Here is a 21371-nt window from a genome sequence, read left to right on the forward strand (position 1 = left end):
CCCTCCTACCCTGCCTAAACGACCACAGCTCCACGACCCTCCCCTATAAAGCATCCCCAGCTCCTGGCACTGCCTGACAAGCAGCAGCTTCCAGCTGCCCTACCCACACCTCCACAATGCTACCCCACAGTCTTCCCCTACAGTCCCCTACCCAGGGACCCCGGTGCTGCCCAAACCCACCTCCCTGTGCCCTCCTGCCCTGTCCAAACCCACTTCCCTGTGCCCTCCTGCCCTGTACCACAGACTTCTGCCTTGCCCAAACCCACTTCCCTGTGCCCTCCTCCCCTGTACCCTCCTCCCCTGTACCCCAAATCCCTGCCCAAAACCACCTCCCCGTGCTCTCCTGCCCTGACCCCAAACTCCTGCCCTGCCCAAATCCACCCCCCGTGCCCTCCTGCCCTCCCCAAATCCCACCTCCCCATACTTTCCTGCACTGCTGCCCAGACCCCAGCACTGCCCCAAACCACCTCCCTGTGCCTTCCTGCCCTGTCCCTCAGCCCCCTACCCTGTCCCTCAGCCCCCTGCCCTGCGCAAACCCACCTCCCTGTGCCCTCCTGCACCCTATACCCCCTGCCCTGCCCAAATCACAGCTCTCTGTGCCCTCCTGCCCTGTCCCCAAGACCCCTGCCCAAATCCCACTTCCCTGTGCCTTCCTGCCCTGTCCCTCAGCCCCCTGCCCTGCCCAAGCCCACCTCCCTGTGCCCTCCTACCCTGTACCCCAGACCCCTGCCCAAATCCCACCTCTCTGTGCCCTCCTGTCCTGTCTCTCAGCCCCCTGCCCTGCTCAAGCCCACCTCCCTGCGCCTTCCTGCTCCCTAGACCCCTGCCCTGTCCAAATCACAGCTCTGTGCCCTCCTGCCCTCCCCAAATCCCATCTCCCCATACTGTCCTGCACTGCTGCCCAGACCCCAGTACTACCAAAATCTCACCTCGCTGTGCCCTCCTGCCCTCCCCAAATCCCATTTCCCTGTGTCCCCCTGCCCTGCCCAAATCCCACCTCCCTGTCTCCCAGACCCTTGCCCAAATCCCACCTCCCCGTCCTGCCCTGTCCCCCAGACCCCAGCATCACCCCAAACCACCTCCCTGTGCCCTCCTGCCCTCCCCAAATCCCCCCTCCCCGTGCTCCTGCCCTGTCTCAGCAGTCCCCAGCGCAGTTTCCTTGGCGGGACGGCCGAGACTGGCAGGGCTCACGGAGCTCACTCAGCCCGGACCCTGCTCAAGCACGACCACTCCCAGAGGCTTCCCAGGACCGTGTCCAGCCGCATCCCCCCCGGCCCAGCCCCAGCCCGCACTCACAGAGCTCGCAGTAGCGGTGGCAGCCCCGGCCCAGCCCCTGCAGGTACCGCTGCAGCACGTCGGTGAGGAGGTCGCAGGCCGAGACCTGCACCGAGTCCCAGCCGAGGGCCTGGCAGATCTGCGCCACCGACACCCGCAGCAGCCAGCGGGAGTAGGTCTCGCACATCCCGCCGGGGCCGGGGGGCCGCGGGAGCTCTCACGCACCGCCCGCCACCGCCGCCATCGCCGCCGCCATCTTGGCGCTGCCCCGCCCCCGGCAGGCAGCGCCGCGGCAGCGCCGAGCGCATCGAGCGGGGCGGAGCGCGGGAGCGCCGCCCCCGGGGAACGAGCGCCGCGTCCGCGGAGCTGCGGGACGCGCGGGGCTCGGGATGACATAAATTATCGATATCGCTATCTCAGCATCGCTAAATGCCTCCCGCTGCCGGAGGGGATCTTACAGGAAGGATGCGGCAAGACTGTTTGCAATGTAGTGAAAGCACGAGGCGGAACGGCTTCAAAGTGAGAGGAGTTTTAGATGGGATGGGGGGGAGAAATTCTGCAATGTGAGGGTGGTAAAACACTGACACAGGGTGCCCAGAGAAGCTGTGGATGCCCCAGTCGTGGTGGTATTCAAAGCCAGGTTGGACAGGACTCTGAACAACCTGAGATAGTGAGAAGTGTCCCTGCCCATTGCAGCAGGTGCAACAAGATGATGTTTAAGGTCCCCTCTAACCCAAACCATCCTGTGATTCTATGATCTCTATAAATAATCTCAGTATCTCTAAATAAATATAAATATCTCAACATAGCCCAGAGACAGCTGCCAAGAGGATGGTGCCAGACTCTTCTAAGTGATGTCCAGTGACAGGATAAGGAGTAATGGCCATAAGCTAAACTAAATCAAAAGAAGTTTCTCCTCATAATGAGGAGAAACTTCCTTACACAGAGGGTGGCAGAGCACTGGAACAGGCTGCCTCAAGAAGGTTATTTTTCTCTTTTTTTGTTTCTAGCTGGATGGAACACCAAATTGGCAACAATGAGGAAAAAGTGTTTCTGGGTGAGTTAATTGGTGGGGAAAAAAAAAAAAAAGTAGGGAAAGGATGTAACTGAGTTATTTAATTAGGGAAAAAAACCCAAAAACAAACAAGTAGGGAAAGGGTGGAACTACAGTGGCAAAAAGGATCCAGAAACAAAATTTACAGTAACTGAGTGATGTAGGAGGCTCAAGGAGGAGCAGCAGAGCTCTTGCTCAGTGGTGGCTGTGGAGATACACAAGAGCTAAACTGTAACTCAGCAGTTGTGTGTAACTAATCAGAGCATGGAGGACGGAAGTGTAAATAACAGAACTCTAGTATAAAAACCTAATTAGTTCATAAATTAGTGCTTTGGTTATGAGTAGTCTGTTGTATCAGTCACATTCACATCTCACATCTGCAGCCTGAAGAGCAGGACCTGGACCCAGAACAGAGTCCTGAGGATCCTGGTTTGGTCAACAGCTCAAAGCGTTGAGGGTGGTGCCCCTCAGGGCTCCATACTGGGACCAGTATGAACTTCTCTGGGCACCCTGTGCCAGGGCCCCTCCACCCTCACAGGAAAGAGTTTCTTCCAATGTCCAATCTATCCCTGCCAGCCATCAGTTTAAAGCCATTGCCCTTGTCCTGTTGCTCCTTATCCCAAGTCCTTTTCCAGCTCCCCTGGAGCCCCTTCAGATGCTGCAAGGTCTCCCTGGAACATTCTCTTCTCCAGGCTGAACAAACTCAGGGTGTCTCCAGAGCAGAAGTACCCCAGGCCTCTGACATTTATATTTCTATACACACACTGACCATGCTATAAACTGTGCATTCTAAATAACCTCTGTAGTGACTCACCTAATCACATCAGCTAATTTTTAAAAGTCAACATCTGGAAACAGTAGCAATACAAAATTCAAATAAGAGAGATCAGTGTTCCAACTGTGTGATGCAGAGGTTATTCCAGCCTCCTCCTTCAGCCCACAATACAATGTACCTGTCAAAGCAGGTCACTTCACTTTCAAAGACAGAGTGAAGTCAGAAAATCTCTTCCACTCTTCAAAAGAAACATCCACTCACATGTTTCACATGGCAAATAAACTAAAAATGCACAGTATAGACTTGAAAAAAAAAAGTTTCAAAGCACACCCAAGCCCAACCCAGATATTTAGACTCCAAAAGCATTTGCTCCAGAGACAACCAAAACGATCTGTTTCATGGAGGTGGTTTATTGTAAGAATTTACAGATTTCTGGGGCTTTTCAACTTCTTCACAAGATAACAGAGCAGTCTTGTTAACACAGACACAGGCAGGCTAAACCACATATGCTCAGAAGAGCTCTTCTTCACCTGTAAGGAAAATGGAAACAAATTAAAACTCTTTCATCTATTTATGTATTTATTTTAAACTGTTATCTTCCCCAATCTGAATACTTCATTAATATTCCTTACCATCCTCCCAACTATTAATCATATTTTTTCTTACATTTTCAATTTCAAATTTTTCCTTATATTTTACATTTTGAATATGTTCATGTTAATACAGAAACCTCTTTATGTATGTCTTACACACAGACATTTTTAAGTAATTGCATCAAGTCAGGCCACTATGCAAAAATTCAAATAGTAATTGGAAATGAATCAAATAAGAGAGGAAAACACCCCACAGAAAATTGTAAGTCATATGGGATTATGCTCCTATGGACATATTTTCCTTAAAATTACTGAAAATTAAGAACTCTTTGTCTAGATAAAAACTAGAAATGTCCAATTTCACAGTTCTTTAGGAAGAAAAGTTTCTGTCTGACCAAGACCACTCAATTCGGACTTCCTCATCTGACTTCATATTTTCTGTGTTAATTCATTTTAAAACACAATCCAGTTTCTATGGCATAACTTTACCTCTTGGACTTGGCTGAACCGCTTTTTCCGATTAATCCCTGGTTATGGTATTATGAGAAAAAACAAAACAAGCAGGTTAGGAAGCAACTCATGCAAATTCAGGCAAAATTCTGCATGGATTTATGACCACAAATGTATTGTGAGGAGCACAATACAGCACCAAAATAATATAAAGTACATATTCCAGGTATTCTGTAAATACACAGGATATGAACACTTGTATTTCCACACACAGAACAATTTTTTAACTGCTACAGTAAAACACATGAGCTACATGCAGTTACAAATTGTGGTCTAAGCCCACACATTTGTAACCTGCAGCACACACACACCTGCACAAAACCTCAGTCTCAGGCAAACAAGCAAAATACTGAATTTCAAGTAAAACACATATTCCATAACTTCTGGAAATTCCCTCCTTGCAAACCACCCCCAAACTCTCAGCTTCTGAACACTTGATTTATCCAAAAGCATTCCAGTCATTTGCTCTCCTCCACTCAACACTACTGGGCTATTTAACCAGGCAAAGTAGGAAACATCCAAGTAAAAGGGAGGAGGGAGGAAATCCACCAAAGGCCAGAAAGGAGGAAAACCCTCACCTCTCCAGGCAAGGATGCATGGTAAGGCTGAAGATCTACCTGCTTTTAAACTGCATTTGGTCAGAAAAAAACTGCCCAACTTCACTCTGGTTAGTAGAACTGCGCAAGCTGAAAAGCTTGGGAGCCATGCCAAGGGACTGCCTTCCCTCTGATCTTAGGACCTACAATCCCAAACTTTGCCTGTTATCCTGGCACACAAGCAGCACATGACTGCAAGAGCTCTGAGTGCATGTTCCTACAAATACTCACAGAGCAGCAGCACCAGAGATGATCTCAATGAGCTCCTTGGTGATGACGGCTTGACGGGTGCGGTTGAACGTCAAGGTCAGCTTGTCAATCATCTCCGCTGCAAAAAGGCACGATTGGAGTTTAAACAAAATGAGTGTTTAAATGCAGATAAAGAGAAGCTGTATGGGCAGAATATCCAAGTGTCTTGTAAACCACTGCAAATACCAAGAAGCTCAGTGCTCCTGACGTTTTTCCCCTACAGGTAAACAATTACCAGTAAACAACCTAGAAACCTGAGAATTCAGCTTGTCAGTTAAACATCTGTAGAACATCTGGCAGACCTGTAAATACCAGGTATGACATGGCTTATTGCAACATAACACAAGCACGCATCATTTGCTTTGAAATTAGATTTCACTGGCAATTAAGTACATTGTTATTTCCTTCAAGCTGTGGCAAAAGGAGACAGATTTTTCTGAATTACTTTTTTCTCAATTATTTTTAAACACCGAAGGAATTACCTCTTTCTCTCAAGCTGGTCATCTGAGCCATGCCTATAGTTCCAGGCAGCCCAACTGCACATCACATCAGCATCACACAATCACCAGAATCCTTCCAAGGAATACTCATGTATTCTCTACCTGCTCCATGACAGCTGGTATTTAACTATTGTTTAAGATTCCCCATCTTTAAATTGTGCTTCACTAATTATATTTGCTGAACAAGTAGGTACAGATTTATAAAAATTCAGAAAATCCTCACAGCAGCCACATGAGAGAAGCATAAAGAATATTTAGCCACTATAAGATTAGTTTAGTATTTCATATGCCTTTTAAATAATCTGTTATTTCACATCCTTTCACTAGGCTTGTTTCTTGACAGCAATCCCTCTTTCCAGGGACTAAATATAGCTCATGTTTGAAACAGAAACTCAGTTGAACTGGCTCAAAAAAACAACTCAAAATGGAATTAAGAGAGGAAATAGCTGATTTTTGAAGCAAAGAATTACACAAAGGGAGGTCAGCACTTTCCTGATGAACAGCTGAAGTCCTGGAAAAGCCAGGGAATACTTACAAGCATTCTTGCTGGCATTGTCCATGGCAGTCATTCTGGCACTCTGCTCACTGGTGGTGGATTCTTTCAGGGAGTAGTACAGAATGTTTGCTAGTGTGAATTCCTGGTAGTTTCTCAGCACATCAGCATCAATATCATCATAGATACTTAGGCTTTCTGCAAAACATGGAAGAGCAGCCTTAGAGACATCCAAGATTTATTACTTCCAGCAAAATACAAGAGAAGATTACTTGGCTGGGCTGTTTCAATACTTAAGGCAACACAGACGGATTTCCTGCTCATATTATCTGTACCTTCAGAATCTCTATGCTAGTTATGATTTTGTTAACTATTTTATGGGTTTTAATTCTATTTAATATTAGGAAAGTCAGACCAAGGCAAAATACATTATTGCCATATTACGTTTAACCTTCCCATAAAATGCTGCAGAAACATTCTGGGGTATTTTTAATGAGCAGTGAAAAGTCACTCACTACTCAAGCTGCTCAGTGCTGAAAGCTTTGGAACTGATGGTGTTTATATATGCACAATTCTTGCTTGAGACAGAATCTCAAACAAGAATTAGCACCACCTTTCCTTTTAACCTCCTTGCCCCACATCTAAGCCAGCCTTCTGATCTTGGCCAAGATAAAACCACCTGTTAAACTTATGATGAAAGCACCATAATGTGTTTTCATGCCATACTCCCATTTTCAGAGTACTTTTCTTGTGATTTACCACTGCATGTAACTGGTCGTTTCTAGCTCCCTACTCACCAGAGCCAGCCACAGTTTCAAAGGAGAAGATTGGTTTTTCATCGGTCTTGTAAGAGATGACAGACCTGTACAAAAAGAGCAAAATAGGCTCTTCAGTTCAACTACCTCTAAATTGAATGGTTTAAGTCAAATTAGAATGGACAACTTCTGACTTTCCAATGCCACAAAGTTTTGTGATAACCCTGATGAAAAGATCTTGGATACCACATGAATATAATGATGTGCTGACTGTAAACATAACAGCATTCACTACACACAAGTGAAAAAGGAATTCCAACCACAGCTACTAGAAAAAACAGCCCCGTTCTTCACACACAACAAAATCAAGTGAACATGCCAAATCACAGGCAGTTTTCATATACCTTCATTGAGCCAATATGCTCTTTGAAGCATTCTGCCAAGTATTTTTCCAGTGAAGTTTCAGTTCAACCTTACCTGAACCGATTGTAGATGACAGAGCCTTGATCAAATTCAAACCCAGAGTTTAACAGCTCTAAAGCAATGGCTGAAGCATCCCCAAAGCTTGGAGGTCTCCGTCCCACTTCTTTGAATGTCACCAGGAAATAGTTACCATGTGTCCTGCAGCAACAACAAACCTGGGTTAGAAGCAAGTGGATGCTCTAAGGTACACGAGGTAGCAAGACTGACTTACTAGAAGTAACTGACTGTAACTTCAAAGTGTTCAGAACATTTTATTGAATTAAGGTCTGAAAGAAACTTTGCCTTTAGTTAAATTACAATAGTTTTGCAATACACACACGTAACAGCACCACTAGAAAGCGCCAGTTGCCAGCTTTCACACTTTTATTTCAAGAATATAATAGCACTGTGCAGAAGTTTCCCAAATTGAGATATTATCAGAACCACTTTTTGGAGTATTTGCAGATTTTTTTTTTAACAGGAATTTGAACTTAGCACAGTTCCCTAAAATGCAATTTCCTGCCAAAGGCACACAATATCACAAAAAGTCTTGAAATTTCTACCACAGAAAACAAAACTCCAAACTAAACTTTTGGCCCCATCCTTTTTACCTTTGAAGCAGGCCTCTGATCTTGTCACCTACTCCAACCACCATAACCTCTTTCCCTGCATTTGAGAGGTTGGTAATCTCATTCTTCAAGGTTTTAGCAATAGATGTATGGATAGCACCACACAGGCCTCGGTCAGAGGACACTCCAATAAGGAGGTGCTTCTTCTTGTCCTCAGGTACCTTTATTTCTGCTTTCTCATAAAGAGCTGGTAAAAAAAAAAAAGAGATCGTTATATTTTTCAAGGGTGCCAAAAAAACATGTAAGTAATAAAAAAAGCTCTGAATGATTCTAACTAAAACCAATACCAAAGGGGCTCCAGATCTCAGCCAGATTAATTTTATCTCCTAGTTTTCACGGGGTCAAACCAGATGTGAGCAAGAAACAATTCAAAGTCAGCCACAGCTCTGATCAGATGTCACTCAGTAAAGTTCACTGTGCAAGTTCTTTTGGAAACATACTACTGGAAGGCAAAAAAGCCTTGCCATTTTATCACCACTATGAAAACCTCTTCTTCTGCTGCCCCATGACTAAGTGCAAGAACTTTCTCTCACACAGAGCTCCTGTTCCATAGACCCTGGCAGGCTTCAGCTCCCTCTCAGCTCTCGCGTATTTGGCTGCAGAAACCATCTTCATGGACTTGGTGATCTTCTGGATGTTCTTGATGGACTTCAAACGCCTGGTGACTGCAAGGTTAAGAGTTGAAGGTCATGGGCTGTACTGGGCATAATGACCCAAATCCAAACAACAAAATGCCCGCAAGAGCCACACAAAAGTATTTTGCCATGTTCCTCAAAGAAGAAGAAATAAATAAATAGATGAACAGCGCACAAATAAACCTCATAGAAGTCCTCAATATTTGCAGTAAGAACGTGGCTAACACAAATTCGTCTTTACAACAGAGATGTTATTCCCTTCAGACATAAAATTCACTTAATATTTATCCCAACATGAAGTCTATTTACAATTCTCTTTGCTTCCACATCTACCTGTTTCATAAATTTATCAACTGAGGTATGTCATTTTTCACAGATGACAAGAAGAGGAAACAAACAAACAAAAAAGTCCCCATAGTGCTAAGACAGAATAAACTTCCTCCTCTGTTTAGACTGTGGTAAAATTACATTTACAAAAACATTAATGGAAAAAGAAACCAAAACAAGTATCCCATAGACAAGCACAATTCCAAGGCAATAGCCCTATATCAGAACTATGAGGAATGGCTTAAGGAAGCATTATCACACTAAAACAGTCAATCCTTTTTCTCCCCCAAATGCTGCATAAAAGCACAAGGAAATAACACAAGATAAACTAAGTTAATTCTTAGAGGTGAGCAGAAATCTGGTTTAGCACATATGATAGAATTATTTTTTAAATATATTTGAGTAAAACTATAAAAAGGCATTTAAATTACTGCCAAAACCACTTCAAGCAATTTCATTTCTGAAGCATACTTGTTTAACCTAATTAGCACTGCAAGCCTATATATGTGATACATTGTTATGTATCACAATCATTTTACCCAACAGAATTCTGTTTTAACATATGGTTTTCCTGCAACATTTTTCCTCTCTCAAGAGCAGAAAAAACCTTTACTTACTGTCCTTTAGCGTTGCCATATTCCTGACTTGGCCCCTGAAAAGGAATGTAGGAGAAATTAGGATAATTCACTAGCACTCCAGCAAACCAACACCTGCCGAGGGCAAGTCCCTTTCAGAGAGATGAAAATTCAAAGATTTGCTGTTTCTTAAAAAACATCTGTGGCAGAGACACGCTACTCTGACCTATGGATTGCATGCATACCTTCATCCTTCCCTCATCTATATAACTTCACTGAACAAATTATGTTGGAAAAGACCTCTGAGATCATCAGGTCCAACCTATGACCGAACACCACCTTATCAACTAAACCACGGCACTGAGTGCTACATTCAGCCTTTCTTTAGACACTTCCAGGGATGGTGTCTCCACCACCGCCCTGGGCAGCCCATTCCAATGCCTAATTACACCTTCTGCGAAGAAATTCCTCCTAATACACAACCCGAACTTATGTCCTCGTGTCCTGCCGCTGGCTGCCTGGCAGAAGAGGCCAACTCCCACCTGACTGCACTCTGCTGTCAGGGAGCTGTAGAGTGAAAAGGTCACCCCGAGCCTCCTTTTCTCCAGGCTTTCCTCAGCAGCTCTTCAGAGGACTTGGGCTCCAGATCCTTCCCCAGCTCCACTGCCCTTCTCCGGACTCGCTCCAGCACCTCAATGGCCTTCCTGAACAGAGGCCCCAGCACTCGAGGCGGCGCCTCAGCAGTGCCGACTACAGAGAAAGGTTTAATGTATTATACACCGCCTTGGGTAATGGCACGGAGCAGACGAGGGCATTAGAAGGGCAAAATAGAATTTTTTTTAAAAATAATTTCAAATAAAGCTTCATGCCTGTTTGAAACACATGCAATGCAATTTGTTTCTGAAGACTACTAAAACGAAGCAGAGGAGGCCGCACCACATTCTAGCCAGAGCAGGGTCTCCTGCCATGTACAAACCTGTCCTTTAACCCTTGCCTGTCCCATTCACCCAAACTGGCCGAGCGCTCCCCCAAACCGAGGACGGACCGTCCATCCCTGCGGCTCCTCGCTGCCCTCATGTCTCGGTGCCCGCTCCACCACTACCTCTCAGAGCCCACAGCCCCTCACGGGCCGCCCGGGGCCGTGACCCCGCCGCCTCCAGGCACCGCACGGCCGAAGGAAGCCATCCCCCCCTCACCCCGCAGAGCCACCGCGGCCATCGGCACGCGTTCCCTCGTCCCCACAGCGCCCGTCCCAGCCCGTGCCGGTACCATTGCGGCTGGACGAGCGCGACCGCGGCGCCCCGGGCGAACATGGCGGCGCCTCCACCACAGCCCCGCTGAAGGTCAGCGCGCCCGCACGGCGCCTGCGCCGCCCCGCCGGGATCCGCTTCCAGGGCGCCGCCGCCATTTCCGGAGGGGGCGGGATCCGGGCCGGCACCGCGTCGGGAGCGGCATCGGGACAGCACCGGCAGTATGGGGAAGTCGGATTTCCTCAGCCCCAAGGCGATCGCCAACCGCATCAAGTCCAAGGGGCTGCAGAAGCTGCGCTGGTACTGCCAGATGTGCCAGAAGCAGTGCCGCGATGAGGTAACTGCGGGTGCACTGGGGAGTCCTTCGGGCGGCCCCGATCTCCGTCTGAGGAGCCCCAGTCCCGGTTCTCCTGGGGTCAACTTGGTTGGGGTCAGCTCCCGTGACAGCTCCGATCTCATGGAGTCACAAGATGGTTTGGGTTAGGAGGACCTTAAACATCATCCATTTCTAACCCCCTGCCATGGGCAGGGACACCTTCCACTATCCCAGGTTGTTCCAAGTCCCATCCAGCCTGGCCTTGGACACTTCCAGGGACCCAAGGGCAGCCACAGCTTCTCTGGGCGACCTGTGCCAGGGCCTCACCACCCTCACAGGGAAGAATTTCTTTCCAATATCTTGTCTAACCCTGCCCTCTATCAGATTAAAGCCCTTGTCCTATCAATCTCCCTTGTAAATGTCGCCAGTGCTATTGAGAGGAACATTGTGGGAGCTGCGATCACACTTGTAGGATTTTATTTGTAGGATTTTAATACTCTCTTCATCCGTGAGTGCTGCAAATTGAGACAAAGACAAGCAAAGTATTTATTTTTGCTTTATAGAATGGCTTCAAGTGTCACTGCATGTCTGAGTCCCACCAGAGGCAGTTGCTGCTGGCTTCTGAAAATCCTCAGCAATTCATGGATTACTTCTCTGAGTAAGTTTTCTGTATATTCTTACCCAGATCTTCATCCCTGCATCATGTCTGCACAGCCACACCACTAAGGCCCAATAATGTCCCATTGAAGGCATTTTATTGTGATACATATTAGTGTCAGCTCTTTTTGTGATTGAAAATTTAGGCAATGCCACCTTTAAACTTTAGGTAAGAGATTTCAGGAAGCCATGATTTTAGTCAAATTTGACAGTTTTGTCTTGTGTTTTAATCCTGTTTAAAGTTGCTCTGTTTTACAAATACATCACCTTTCTGTCCTGGCTGAGTGACTGCCACACACACACGAGCTAAAAGAGCCATAGCGGAGAGAAAACAAGGCAGGGCAGGGACTGACATTCCCCAGCTTCTTCCAGGCCTTTGTCCAGCTGACCTACATGACAGCTGGGATGACTGGAGCTGTCCTCAGCACGAGTCTGAAGTGAGGCTTTGTGCTGCAGCCCTGGAATTAGCAGGGAGATGAGTGATCCATCTGCCCCATCCACCCCTCTGCCCTTTGTCCTGCCCTGTGCTCTGTGTCAGTCAGCCTGGGAAGACACCTGGTAACCAAACACCAGCAATTAGTGGGAAGTGTTGAGATTCCTTTGCTCCATTTTATTCCTTTGAGAGGCTGTTACTCTCTTGGAGATTTGAGGTGTGTGCATGCATCATATTGTGTTTCATTCTGCGTTTAATCCTGCTTTACTGAAAAAGGGAACTGTGTCTGAATATCATCATGCTCAGCTCAAAAGAATAATCAGGTTTATACTGCAGGTGTTTAATTGTTAATGACAACAGAAAGTTGCTTCCTGGTTGTTAAAGTTTTACTGAAAATACTTTTTCTTTCTTTATTCCCTAAGGGAATTCCGAAATGATTTCCTAGAATTGCTCAGGAGGCGATTTGGTAAGTATTTTGCTGATTGTTTGTTTGTGTTTGTTTGTTTATTTTTAGTGTCTTTTGTTGGTTCAGTGAAGCCACATAATAGTAGTAGTAATAATAATAATAATTCTGTATTTTAGGAACGAAGAGAGTCCACAATAATATTGTGTACAATGAATACATCAGCCATCGAGAACACATCCACATGAATGCCACACAGTGGGAGACATTGACTGATTTTACAAAATGGCTGGGGAGAGAAGGTGAGTGTGCCTGCTCAGGGTTGGGAAGTCTTAAAATTATTGGGTAATTGAATACCTGATAATTGATCAGTAAATATTATGTTAGTTGTTTTTCTTTCTTCCTCTCTCGTATATACATGAGCAGATTTTCAAACATATTTCTGTGCTAACCAATAGGAGTTTCCTTATGAAAAATGTCAGAAGTCTGACATTTGTTGTGAACCTTTCCTTGTTTCGTCTGCCAGTCTGTATTTACTGGATGCATTGCTAAACTCTAATTCAACTTCCAACAGTTGCTATTTAAAAATTAAGAACTAGGACATCCCTTAAGGCTACAGAATCTTTCCACATCTGAGGTGACAAGAAGCAAGCAGTCATTTTCATTCTTGGCCTAATGGAAGGGTTAAAGCTGGAGATCTGCAGTTCTGTGTTTAGTGGGAGGAAGAGAGATTAAATGGCACTGTGGTGTGGCAGAAAGTTTACTTTGGCCCTGAGTGCTCTGCAGGATACATCCAACAATTACAGAGTGTTTGGAAAGTCACTCTAGCCAGAGTTGGTAAAACAATATCACAGTGCTGCAATATTTCCTTTGGTACCATACTGTCAGGGTGTATATTTATACATGTTAGATTTCTGTCTTCCTTTTTAAAACAGTGGGAAGGAAACATTTTCTTCAATAAGGAAAGTATTGTAAATCACTTTGTGACGTACACTGGCCTGTGTCCAACCAGATCTGGGTAGCTGAGGGCAGAAACACATGGTACAGATAATTCCAAGTCAGTTTTAGCATCCCAGCAAGGGGCTTCTTGTCTTTAGTAAAATATCTGCATTGCTACAGTGAACATGGACTAAAAATGATCTTGTTATATTAATCTTACTTTGTTTTGCCTTGACTTTTTAGGTCTTTGCAAGGTTGATGAGACTCCTAAAGGCTGGTACATTCAGTACATCGACAGGGACCCAGAGACAATTCGTAGGCAGCAAGAGCAAGAGAGGAAGAAGAAACAGGACCTTGATGATGAAGAAAAAACTGCTAAATTCATTGAACAACAAGTTAGAAGAGGTTTGGAGGGGAAAGAACTGGTGAGGAAAATTGCACTTTGTGTGAACCTCCAGCTCAAAGCTTCTTGTGTTAAGTCAATGGGGAATTTGATGCTGCTGGAATCCTTGTACTGGTATTTCTTTTGCTTCCTAATTTGCAGTTACATTGTACTCAGCTCGAAGTAATACTAAGGAAGTAATAATTACTGCTCTTCAAGTGATTAGTGATTTAAAAATCACTCCTGAATTTAGGAAGGGGGAGCAAACGATCCATTAACTTGCATGACATGTCTCCATTTATGGTATTACACAACTGATAGGGCTGCAGATAACAAGTGCCTTGTACACTGAGGAGGCTGAGATAAATAACCAGGGGGATCTGGCATAATCAAATCCACGTAGTGAAAAGTTCTGTTGTGGTGGTGCTGGTGTGGTTATTTGAGATCTGTTTATTTGGCATCATTCCATGACCCCCATATACATTGCCTGGAGCTGAAATCCCCCATTTGATCCTGGGTATTGATGGGTACATTTAAATGCTGTTGTAAGCAATTGCCTGCTTCTTAATTTAAAATTAATTGAAGTTTAAATGGTCTGAGCCTTTGGTGCTTAAAACTTGGAAAGATACCAAAATTTCCTTCTTTGAGTTACCAATCTGTCCAGAAACCAGTCAGATCATGCTGGTTCAGATAGAGAAAACTGCTGCTGGAATTGAGCAAGTTTAGGCAGCATCTCTGTTAATTGGAGAATTTTGCACAGGAACCTGTAATAAGATGTTTTCAATTTTAATCTTTATTTATTTATCTTTTAATTTAAATCAAACCAGGTTGAATATTACAGTTACTGGTAATAATCTCACAGTAGTCTGTAAAACTGAGCTAATCCATGATCACCAAAAAATGATATCTTGACTCAGTTTTCTTTTTGATTCTTTAAATGTACTTTGTGTTTTTTGGCAGGAAATGCCAGTCTATACTGAACTGAACAGAGAAAACGAAGAAGAAAAAGGTAACCAGATTTTGATGGATGTAATTTTCTAGACCTTACTGGAGCTGATTTTGTGATTCAGATGAAATGAGCATTGAACCCTGCTTGTTGCTTCATAAAGTGCTTTGAGATAAAGAGCACTAGAGTATAGAAATGCAGAGTATTCTGTATTACAAAATTTAATTTATTTTAAAACTAAACCAAAATATAGATTAGTAAATATTTTCAAAATTATTATTTTTTCTATTTGCAGATTTTAAAAATTGTTGACATCCTTCCATGAAGTTATTTTTAATGATAGAAATAGAGTAATGTCTCTTTATTTTTTAGTTACATTTAATTTAAACAAAGGAGCAAGTACTTCAGTCGCAGCATCTTCTAAAACAAGGTGAGAAAATAATTTAAGGCCAACCCTTACTGTTACAAAGCACTTCTATGACAATGGTATCTGTATGAACAGGAAGGTTTGTCTTGTCCTGAAATATTTGGAGTCTAATATCTCATCTTCTCTTGGTATTCAGAAGGGCTACTAGGTGACTTCGTGGTTGGTTTTGTATTTAAAATGGATGAGTGAGTGTATCTTAAATGTGAGCTGTGAGGAGCCTTCTTGAATTCTCTTCATGGCAGATGCCCATAAAGCAGTAGGCAGTTACAGGTTCTTCCGTGGAGGGTGGGAAAGGGATCCAGCCAAAGCATTTGCAGTGATACCATCTAATCCCAGCTGCCTTCTATGAATGGGTATTCATGACTTGTTAATTTTGGTTCCTAAAAGGTTTGATTGCCTTGTCTAATTGGAGACAATACTTTCTCTGGTCATCGTTAAAGTAGCTAAATCTACCTGAAATAAATCTTCCTAGAGCTCTGGAATTTAATTGTCATCAGGTAACCACAAGCAATGCAGGACAAAGGGGATCAATAATGCAAATAACACTGACTTAAAGCAGTCTGTGGAACTGTTTGATGAGCAGTACATCTTCTTATGTGAGGCAATATTGTAATTTAATGTATTGCAGGTAAAAAGAAAGCTTTCCCCTCATCACACTCAGCTCTTAGATAAGGTATCTGATGGGATATATGCCAGGCAGAAAATGAGACAGTAAAGCAGTTCTTTGCAATAATAGATACAGATTGCAGGCTTTAAGGAAAACCTGTAAATTGTCCCTAAGCATCGAGTTGTGCTTAAGATGATTCTGAAGCTTAATTCAGACTCTGACTTGAATAGTTTCAGTAAGGAATACTTCAGGTCCTTGCTAAAATTTGGCCAAATGTGAAATTATATATCAAGTAGTCTAATTTTTTCACAGCATATACAAAATACTTACCTGTGAACTTTGAAATGGTAGTGTAGTAACTTCACAGCTAGATATGTTTGTCTTCTTAAGTATGGCCACTGCAGTTGTTATATTTTAATTGTATGTTGCCCTTTATGAGATTTTTTTAAGTACTTGCCATTTGATTTGTGATTTTAATGTGTGATTTTTTTCTCAAACTCCATGATTATTTAGACTTCCTCTGAAATACAATTTTTCTTTTAAAGTTGCTTCTACTGCAATTCCTGTATCTTCATTCCCTCTGGGGTATCTTCCCTGTGGGAGTGTATCCAACATTCCCACCACAGGCAGAACATGCAATTTGTCCTAAAGTCATATTCATTATTGCATCATTTTTCACCTGAGAGCAGCTGCCTTCATCTTTTGGGTTGAAACAATACCTAAGTTTTTTACTGTGTTCAAATGTCTGTTATAAAAATGCCTGAACTGAAGCTGCCCGTGGTGAAGCTGCCTGCTCACTTTACCCAGATGTTCCCTCATCCCTGAGATGTAACTTTTTGTGCTGATTGCTCTTTATTTTCCACAATTCTTAGGCTATTTGCCTATTTTGAATATGGTTTGAAGGTGACATTTGTTTGCTGGGTGTGGAGCTCTTTTCTACAGATTCCAGGATGTTTTCTCCTATTGCCAGATAGGCTCAATGTCTCTGAAAGGGATTCTAGATACCTGCCATGTCTGAGAGTTCCTCTGTCCAGGTGGCTTCTCTGAAGTTTGTTCTTTCAAATTTGAAAACCTTATTTGCAGACCAGCTTTTGTTTTCTTCATTGAGCTCAAGTCCTTGATCAACTCTTTGCTTGTGCTGTGGTGAGCTGGTCATTGGGCTGTGTCCATTCTGCTGCACTGCCATGGACTTTGCACCCCAAGGAGACCAGTTCTAGAGAAGGAGGTGTGCAGGGTGTGGAAGGGGACTGGGATGACTGAAATCAAGCAGCTCAGCAGATCTTTTTGCACAGACAGTTCTTCAATTGCATCTTGGTGAAGCAAAAAGATGCAAGATCTGCTGTGAAAACACCATCTTACTTTTCCAGCAGTGTCCTTGGACAGAATGCACTGAAGATGGTGGAGGGGGCAGTTAAAAGAAAAGATGCAGCTCATAGCTCTGGTCAGCTCAAGGAGAAAAAGAAGAAATCTGCACTGGATGAGATCATGGAGGTAATAATCATGCAGGATGTGTTTCTATGTGCCCCTGTGCCTGTGATAATGTCCACTTCACCAGCATGTCCCTTTGAAGTGACCTTAGACCTTCAGTTCATAGGAAATTCCAACTTTCACCTCTTACCAAGCAAAATAATTTCATTGCCCCATAAAACTGGTTTCATTTCCTCTTAAAACCAGCTGCTCAACTTTGCCTATTCCCCAGATGACTGAGGTGTTGGAAGTAAAAGAATACAGATTTTGCAAGAGAAGATAATACCTAGAAACACTTACAAAAAAAAATACAAATCACCATCATTTTATCAAGAGTTCCTGGATTCATCAAATCAATTTTTGAGGCATGACCATATTGAGTGACCATTATTTAGGGTTTTGGGGTTGTTTTTGTTCCTCACATGGCATGGGGCTGGAGAATTGGTTCAAAGCTGTTCAAAGGCATGGGAAGGCTGCAGTGGAAGGAGGAAGTAAATGATGATTATTTGTTGTTGTTCTTTAGCTTGAAGAGGAGAAGAAAAGAACATCTCGAAGAGACTACTGGTTACAACCTGTGAGTGACCTAAAATTATTTTTATACCAAATACAGCCAATTCTGCATTTCTAAAGCCATTGTTGATCAGTGTAAAGGTCCAAAAGCAGATTGCAAACTAAATCCACACTTATTTTCCCTTTCCTGCTCTTGACCCACTGTGGGCTGTCACATTAGATCATGAATTCAAATGTAACTGTATTTGTCAAAGAAACCCAGAAAAGTCTTAACAGATGCTACTTTGAGCCAGTAATTTGACAATATCCACAAATTCCTGAAAGCCACATCTTTACTATTGTTGCTTCCTGCATCGTGCTGTACCGTTAATTTAGATTGTACAGTTGTTTGCACATTTTGGCACTTAATTTTATTTCTTCTCTCCTTTCAAATCTCCCAGGAAATCATTGTAAAAATTGTAACAAAAAAGCTTGGAGAGAAGTACCACAAAAAGAAGGCAGTTGTTAAGGTAAGGTGGGCCATGGGGAACATGTGGCATCGGTTTGGCTTTTCTGGAATTTGGTGATTTAGGAAGATTTGTTTCATTGTGCAAGTTGTTGAGATTTAAGACAACACAGCTGGAGACTGAAATGTCACCTGACCTGTATTGGGACTTAACTCTGGACAGAGAGTGAACCTCTGAATTGGTTTAATGTCATTTATTCAGTGATCCTTTCTTAAGCACGGTTTTGTCCTGTGTGGTTTGTCCCTATTAACACATCCATCTTAGAGAATAATCCCTGTGTCCATGGGATGTGACCAAGAGCAATGCAGTTGGATTTTAACCCAAGACTAGTCAGTTTTGCACTAATATTTAAGCTGCAGGATCTCATTTGAACAAAATCTCCAGGCTGGAGCCCTTGAATTTTGCTGGTTTTGAAAATGTAGACTTGCATAGTCACAATGCCAGAGTTTGTTAACTTTGAAATGTAAATTTAGAGAAAAATGTTCGTTTCTTTCACAACAGGAAGTGATTGACAAATACACAGCAGTCGTGAAGGTGATTGACTCTGGGGACAAGCTGAAGCTTGATCAGACACATCTAGAAACTGTAATACCAGCACCAGGTACAGTTATTTTCTTCTGTTTTCAGCTTCTGCCACTACAAAACTTACATTTCGGTTCTTTTAAACTATAATTCATCCAGTTCTAAGTACCATAACCTCTCCTGGAAAGACACTCTGAGAGCTGGAATTGTTGAGCCTACAAAAGGGAAAGTGCTGTGAAGACCTTAGAGCACCTTCAAATACTTAAAGGAGGTTTATAAGAAAGACGGGGACAAACTTTTTAGCAGAAGTTTGGAACCCTGTTGTGTAACTCTTTTCCTATTTTTATTTCAGGCAAGAAAGTGATGGTATTAAATGGTGGGTACAGGGGGAATGAAGGCATTTTGGAATCCATCAATGAGAAGAGGTTTTCAGTGACAATAACCATTGACTCAGTAAGTATGAAACATTGCAAGCTCTTGTTTGCAGAGAGCTTTCCATCTGTGCATGGAGTGCTTTCACAAAGAGCCTTTTTATCCTCAATCCTGCCTTACAGGTGGGATTTGCAATGTGCAAAGTTCTGTGGACACTTCCCTCCCTTCAACAGTCACTTATTCCTTCCTATCACAGGCTTGTTCTTTGCTGTTTGCAGAGAATCTTCAAAAAGATGCTAGGGCACTGAATTTAGCAAGTTTTGAACTTGAAAGAGATTTGGAAAATATTTTGTGTATTTATGTATTTATGTTGAACATGTCTGTTATGGCACTGTTTTGTGGGAAGGTAAAAAATGCAAAATATGCAAGGATGTGAATTTTCTCCTGCCTTTTCTACATTGAATGTGGCGTTTTATGTGCTCGTTTGTTGTCTTGTTTATGGTTGACAGTTATGGTTAACAATCAGTCCATGCCACCATGTCTGTGTGGCTCTTTCTTTATTCTGCTATGCAAAACCAATCTTTAAACTGATTGATAAAGCACAGAGGATATTGGCTCAAAGCCAAACTTCCTAAACACACCTTGCAAGAGGGAGACACTGATAGATGGCATTCAAAGAAGGGCTGCACAAACTCAGCCCAGATTGGATTCTGGAGGATTTGGGAAGAGACTGTGCAGATGCCCTGATGAGAGGAGAAACTTTGGTACTCAAAGCATCCTGAAAGTGAAAGGATTTCTGGGATGGCCTGGATGAGGCCCTGTCACATTCTCTGGTCAGGCTGAAAATCATGAATCAAGGAACATTGTGTCATTAACAAATCCCCTTTACCTCTCCTACTATAAACTCCCTGCTGGGAATTCGACAAACAAACAATTTTATGTTGTGATGTTATTTTTTTTTCTGTCATTCTCCAGGGACCTTTAAAAGGGCGCAGAGTCGAAGATATCCAGTATGAAGATGTTTCCAAACTTGCCTGAGGTGCTAAATCATGCATCAGAGAAGATTTTGGTTCTCAAAACCTTCTTTCTGACATCTTTCAGGCAGACACAAGACTCTACCATGTCAGGGTTTTAATTGTGTGTACATGTATTTATAATGTATATAGACATTAACAACAGCAAACTTGATTTATTTAAAGATAGCTATGTAATTTCTTATATGAAGTGTATATGGAAATACTATCAGTGGAAATTTTTCATCTGATTTTATATCAAAGTTATAATATTTGCTTCAATTTCCTTTTGTAAAATGTAGCAGAGAGCTGCAAACAGGGCAGGTCCTGAAGAGACAATTACCTACAGGGAGGCAATGTATGTTGGAGCCAGTGGAGTTTAAACAACACAATTCTCAATCCAGAGCTAAAATGGACTTCTGGGTGCAGGAACAAGGCAAAGGACTAAGGGAATAGCAGGAAGATACCAGTGCTGCAAAGGATTATTTATTGGATGCTGTAAGAATGGTCTGGCCTATTACATTCAGTCACCAGTTCAGTTTTGATCAGCACATCAGTGATAGCAGAATGCAAGTCAGGGCTCCTGCTAATACTGATATGGAATTTATCTTCATATGGACTCCACATGGAGCTGCTCCATGGATGTTACTTGTGGACTGTCTTGGGATGCCAGCTGAAGCTTGTGCAGATATGAATTGGGGGTTGCTCTTTTGCTTTTCCAAAGCCTTTTCCTTCCATGTTGCTCTGCTACATGAGTAATGTTACTTGTGCTAAATGATACAGCATTACTTGTTTTATTTTTTTAAAAGCATCACATTTTGTACAACGTTTAATTTCTAAGGCACTTCAGGAATAAACAGAAACCTTTCTTAGGCCAGTGTGTTTCTTACCAACCTTTCCAATGTGTGAGGCAGCTGTTAAGTCCACTAAAGAGCACAGTGAAGTGCTGGGTTGGCACACCACATTATTTGGGTAAAAAAAATATGTGAGTGATCCTGGGCAAAATAAAACCCATCACCTGAAGGCTGTGTCTCTGGAACCTTTTCCCTTTCCTTGCCTCAAAAGATCTTGATGATTTGTGGTTTCCAGGGGAAACCTGCACAAAACTGGAAGTCTGCAGAGGTTTAATGAAACAGCTTCTGTCTGAGATGTCCCGTGTGAAGTTGTTCCAGGCTATCAGCTGTCTTTTCAAG

General features: G+C 43.2%; 3 protein-coding genes across 7 annotated transcripts in view; 1 reads left to right on the plus strand and 2 right to left on the minus strand.

Annotated features, from left to right (window-relative positions):
* The window catches only part of TAF3 (TATA-box binding protein associated factor 3), a 112815-nt gene extending 111275 nt beyond the window's left edge, over positions 1-1540 (minus strand). Inside the window, exon 1 of the mRNA XM_014884750.2 lies at positions 1297-1540. Within this exon, the coding sequence (XP_014740236.1) occupies positions 1297-1462 (166 nt within the window). The 5' untranslated portion in view covers positions 1463-1540. The remainder of the gene's footprint in view (positions 1-1296) is intronic.
* Positions 1541-3494: 1954 nt separating this feature from the next.
* On the minus strand, positions 3495-10834 carry ATP5F1C (ATP synthase F1 subunit gamma). 2 transcript variants are annotated; one of them, XM_014884754.2, is made up of 10 exons: positions 10698-10834; positions 9471-9505; positions 8425-8556; positions 7874-8078; positions 7278-7421; positions 6843-6907; positions 6088-6243; positions 5035-5131; positions 4187-4224; positions 3495-3634 (listed from the first exon to the last, which is right to left on the minus strand). In XM_014884754.2, the coding sequence occupies exons 1-9, from the start codon at positions 10739-10741 to the stop codon at positions 4218-4220; spliced, it is 885 nt and encodes a 294-aa protein (XP_014740240.1). In that variant the 5' UTR covers positions 10742-10834; the 3' UTR covers positions 3495-3634; positions 4187-4217. The 2 variants fall into 2 exon arrangements, with proteins under 2 accessions (XP_014740240.1, XP_088022085.1); XM_088165959.1 differs by lacking the exons at positions 3495-3634; positions 4187-4224 and having other exon boundaries at positions 5031-5131.
* Positions 10827-21055, plus strand: KIN (Kin17 DNA and RNA binding protein). Of its 4 annotated transcripts, none has more exons than XM_014884752.2 (13): positions 10827-11015; positions 11558-11652; positions 12507-12550; positions 12667-12789; positions 13670-13851; positions 14769-14817; positions 15127-15184; positions 17156-17279; positions 17779-17829; positions 18206-18274; positions 18773-18872; positions 19146-19246; positions 20141-21055. In XM_014884752.2, the coding sequence occupies exons 1-13, from the start codon at positions 10902-10904 to the stop codon at positions 20201-20203; spliced, it is 1173 nt and encodes a 390-aa protein (XP_014740238.1). In that variant the 5' UTR covers positions 10827-10901; the 3' UTR covers positions 20204-21055. The 4 variants fall into 4 exon arrangements, with proteins under 4 accessions (XP_014740238.1, XP_014740239.1, XP_088022082.1 ...); XM_014884753.2 differs by having other exon boundaries at positions 10841-11015; positions 17159-17279; XM_088165956.1 differs by lacking the exon at positions 18206-18274 and having other exon boundaries at positions 10841-11015.
* Positions 21056-21371: the final 316 nt, after the last annotated feature.

Source organism: Sturnus vulgaris, chromosome 5 (genome assembly GCF_052056855.1).
Source record: "Sturnus vulgaris isolate bStuVul1 chromosome 5, bStuVul1.hap1, whole genome shotgun sequence".
NCBI lineage: Eukaryota > Metazoa > Chordata > Aves > Passeriformes > Sturnidae > Sturnus > Sturnus vulgaris.